This window comes from Parus major, chromosome 2, assembly GCF_001522545.3.
Source record: "Parus major isolate Abel chromosome 2, Parus_major1.1, whole genome shotgun sequence".
Classification (NCBI taxonomy): domain Eukaryota; kingdom Metazoa; phylum Chordata; class Aves; order Passeriformes; family Paridae; genus Parus; species Parus major.
This window is the reverse complement of record NC_031769.1, coordinates 550256-554872: the sequence shown is the minus strand read 5'-3', so window position 1 is coordinate 554872 and position 4617 is coordinate 550256. Positions and strand designations below refer to the sequence as shown.

At 49.1% G+C, this 4617-nt stretch overlaps 1 protein-coding gene across 1 annotated transcript in view; it reads right to left on the bottom strand.

Moving 5' to 3' along the window:
* Nucleotides 1-4617, bottom strand: part of SETD2 (SET domain containing 2, histone lysine methyltransferase) — a gene marked incomplete at its 3' end in the record, with an annotated part of 53158 nt that overhangs the window by 4594 nt on the left and 43947 nt on the right. The window contains exons 16-18 of the mRNA XM_033512157.1: nt 4123-4257; nt 3889-4028; nt 2090-2201 (exon numbers count right to left, since the gene is read on the bottom strand). Of these exons, the coding sequence (XP_033368048.1) occupies nt 2090-2201; nt 3889-4028; nt 4123-4257 (387 nt within the window). The remainder of the gene's footprint in view (nt 1-2089; nt 2202-3888; nt 4029-4122; nt 4258-4617) is intronic.

The following is a 4617-nucleotide window of genomic DNA, read 5'->3' as shown; positions in this document are numbered from 1 at the left end:
CCTTCTCCATCCCAAATCCTTCCCCATCCAAACCCTCTCCATGTGGGATGAGGGTAGGAATCCGTGTTGGGATTGTCAGGGAAAGATGAGGAGGAGGAGGAGGAGGAGGAGGAGGAAGGAAAACTCCGTTTCCAAGCTCCCCCTCATGCCAAGGTGCCAATTCTTCCTTGGAGAACCCTTCCTGATTTTAGGCTAAAATTCCATTCTGGATTTATTTTGATATCAAACCCTCCTTATCAAGGCCTTCCTCCCTCGCCTCTCCAAAGTCAAATCCCAAAATCCAAAGGCTGCCAGGAAAAATAACGCAGGAAAATCCCCTGGAATGGTGGGAAAATCCCTGTTTTCCAGCCTCTGGAGGAGATGGGAATGGAGCAGCCACAAAGATGGGGGGGAAAAGCAGCCTGGGATGGGATCAAGAAGCCAAATGTTTGGGAAAACTGGGATTCTCTTTTCCAGCAGCTGGGATCTGCTCCACTGACACCAACTTTTCCATGGAGCAGGGACAAACTGATCCCAAATCCAAGCTTTTTCCATCTAAAAGGATGCAAAACTTTCAGCATCCAGCCCAGTGTTCCTGCTGGGCTGCTCCCTCAGGAAAGCCGTTTTCCAAAGGAAAAATGGGATTTTGAGTGTTTTTTAAGGGAATGGTGATCCTGGCTTCCTGCTCCTCTTGTGCCTTTCCATCAGGATCCTCCCCCACGGCCCAGGAAAACCGGGAATAGCAGCAGCAGCCGTCGGATGCCGGGGGTTTCATCCCTCCTGGGTGGGTTTAATCCACCCAGGAAAGGTGTGGGGTGGAGAGGAGGGTAAAAAATCCCAGGAATGTGGTTGTAATGTCAGGGTGGAACGGCCATGGGAATTCAGTGCCAGGAAAAAATCCGACCTTCCGGCCATCCTGGCCCAGAAAAAAAAGGAATGAAAAGCTCTGGAGTGAGCAGGAACCACCTCAGCCTGAGGTCAGGAATGAGGGATTCAGGGAAATTCAGGGATTTGGGGTTTGGAGTGAGCAATAAAAGCTGGAAGGAGCAGCCGGTTCACGGCTGAGGTGAAACCCTTGGATGGCCACCTCGGCTCCTCCTTATCCTGATTTATGGGTAAAATCCCACATTTCTGGAATCACCTTCCCCTGCTGCTCCCTCTGCTGTGCAGAGACCCTCAGAATTCCACAGGAAAACAACTCCCAAGCTGGAATTTCCTCGCTCAGGAGAGCCCAACCTTCCCCCCAGCATCTCGTTCCCATCCCAGGGATGTCCCCAAACATCTCCAAGCCGCTCTCCACCACTGAACTTCAGCTCATCCCTCCACAGGGATGCATTTCCCAGCTAATCCAGCTCCAAAATTCCCTCTGGAGCATCCAATTAACATTTTCTCGCTCATTCCCAATATCCTTCGACAATATTTGCAACCCCAAGATTCCTGGAATATCAGGGAATGTCGTGGGATAAATGTGACGCTGATCCAGGGATAAGAATCCTTGAAAAGGCTCCCCTGGATTCCTCTGTGGAAGCAGCAGAGCGGGGAGTGCCAGCTCTGAGCTCATTTTCCAATTAACTTTTTTTTTCCAGGGAGATAAACATTTCCCTGTGATTTTGCCGGAGTGAACTCGCCAGGATTCCTGGCTGGAGCACTGGGAGGCGTTCCAGGAACGGGATTAACCCTTGGGATCCTGGCAGCACAGGGAAAGGCAACAGCAGCAGCCATGGGGGATGTTCCTGGGTGCTGCAGGATGGACAACACCTCCAGGAAAACCCTGGGAATGTGGGAGCACCCAAGCAGCAGAAAAAATGATTCCTTTCTTTCCATGGATTTTCTCCAGCTTTTTAAGGAATCAGGAAGGTATGGGAAAGGCTCCTGAGCCACACCCTTAGTTTATCCCTTTTTGGTGTTATTCCCCCTCATTCCCATTTTTCTGGCCAGCTCCACACAAAGGTTGGAATTCCAGGGAACTCCGGTGTCCGTGGCGGAACAGCCGAGCCCCGAGCGCGGCCAACGGAGCCACCCCGAAGGATCCGGGGTCACTTCTGTCCCCCGGGATTTGGAGCTCCCCAATCCCCACGGATCCCCCATCCCAAGGATTCCTGTCCCTCACCTTCATGGGGTTCTCGTCGTACGTGGGGGTCCCGAGGTCCATCTCGGCCTCGTGCTCCAGGCTGGCCTCGTCCCCGGGGCTGTCCCAGGTGGGAGGATCCCACTGGGTTTGTCTGGAGGGAGGAAAACAGATCCAGGTCACCTCCTGGGAAAAACCAGGAGCAGCTCATGGATTGTGTCACCAACAGGGACATCTGGGTTCCGTCAGCCATCGGAATTCCCAACGGGAGGAATCCCCAACCTCGCTCTTAACCCGGAGGTTTCCAAGCTGGGGAAGGTTAAAATGAGCAGGAAGAAGTGAAAAAATGGGAATCTGCACCATTTCCCACCATGGTGATGCTGTGGGATCAAGGGATGCTCATCACAGGGATGGAATTCCCAGCATGGAAAGGTGGGAACATCCCACCAAGGCTCCCGTGGGTCTCCTCAGCTCATCCCAAAACTTCCAAACAATTCACCAATTCCTGCTCTAATGGTTTGGATCCCAGGTGTTTGAAGGAAAGGGAGCAGGGAGGAATCCAAAAGGGAGATGGAAAAGATTCATGGATGCAGGGAAAAGTGTGCCAGGAACACAAACTGCCAGCAGGAAAAGGGTATGGAAGACATTATTCCTGCTTATCCCCATGGTTTCTTGTGGATCTCCCATGGAGTTGGGAGGTTTAAAAGTCCTTTTCAGAAACTTGAAATTCATTTTAATTCCAGATAAATTCATTAGGGATTGATCCAAAACCTGGTTCTTTCCAAAACCGATGGGAAAGGTGTAGGAAAAACCTTGTGGAAATCACATTAGGGCTCAAGTCGTGCCTGGGGAAGTTCAGGTTGGATATTGGGAAAACTCCTTGATGGAAAAGGCTGTCCCTGGACAGAGGTGGGGGAGGAATCCCAGAGGAACCTCCTGTTGGAGTCTGGGATACAGAGTGTGTGCCCTTGTTCCTCATCCTTAGTTTTGAGATGCAGAAAAACACTGAATTTCATAGAACATGAAATTCCTGAGCGTGTTTTCACGGTGATACATGAAAACAAATGTTAAAATGAGATGGAAAAAGCTCAAAGTGTGTAGATTAGAAAGTTTTCTTAAATCATCAGGTGAAAAAGTTAATAAAAGGAGACAAGATTGAGGATTTAAGGTGTTGTCTCTTGTCCCTTCTTTCTTCTTCATGTTCTTCTCCTCGAGGTTTTTGGGTGAAAGTGATTGGACAGAAAATGCTGCAGTGAAGCACAGAGGTGATGGGTCATTGAGTCATTAATAAAATTAATATACGTGTCTATTGTTAATTGACAATTAACAATATTGTCATATTTGACATATGACATTTATTTATTTATAAAATAAATATTATAAAATAATTTATTTAATTAAAAATAAATATAAATATAAAAGAACTGTGTATTTTGGGGCCATTTTATGCCATCAGACACAAACTGAGCCATCTTCTGATTGTTGTACCATCAGAAGAAAGAAATGTACCAGATTGCAAAGATCAACCTTGTGCATCCACCCTAGAAAAACCTGTCAAGTTTTGTGATCACCTTTTAATAAACACCAGAAACAAGATTTTAACGAGCTTGGGAGTTTTCTTCCAATCATAAGAACTGAGATAATCAGAGCTCCCCACCAGGGAGGATCCCAAAAGAATTCAGTCCAAAGGAAGCTGAGAAATCCAGGAAGAGAAATTAAAATACAGAAGAGGTGCAGCAGAATCAGAGAAACAGAAAAAGGATTTTTTTAGAGAGAAGTTACACCTCTGAGCCCCGTGGATGTGGCACTTGGGGACAGGGCTTGGTGACATCTCCACTCACCTGGTGACCACGTGGTAGTAGTAGATCTTCCCCTCGGGATCCCGAGCCGTTTTCCAGTTGGGAGGGAGGACGATGGTTTTGGGTTTGGGAGGGGAAGGCGGAGGCAGATCCAGGAGGTTGTTGGTGACCACCAGCTCCGGCTGCAAACGGGAAAGAACGGAGAGAACGTGGTGAGGGCTCGCCAGAGGTGCCCAGGGCAGCTCTTTATCTCTTTATTGGGAAATGGATGCTCACCTGCTGGATGGGCTGGGGCTGCCCGGCCGCCACGATGGCGGTGACGGCGGCGGGGGGCTGCACGATGACTCCCTGTGGATGAGCTGTGTAGATCTGCTGGCCCTGGATGTACTGGAGACCCGGCTGGGCATAGCTCTGCAACAGGGAACCACACTCAGCTCTTCTCCCAAAAACACCTCGGCAGCAGGAGAGCAGATCCCACCAGGCCAGGATGCTCCAATCCAGCCTGGACACCTCCAGGGATCCACAGATCCTCTGGGAATTCCATCCCAGCCCCTCCACACCTTCCCAGCCAGGAATTCCTTCCTGGTATTATCCTTGGATCTTTTTTGTAATATAATTAATTCTGGTAGTTGCAGACTCCCCTTCCAAAAGCCGGCGGAAGTCGAGCTCCCACATCCACGTTTTACTCATTTACCCAGCTTTTATCCACAAATCTCCCTTCAACAGCCAAAAAAACCAAAATATTCCTGCAAACTTGCAAATTCCTGATTG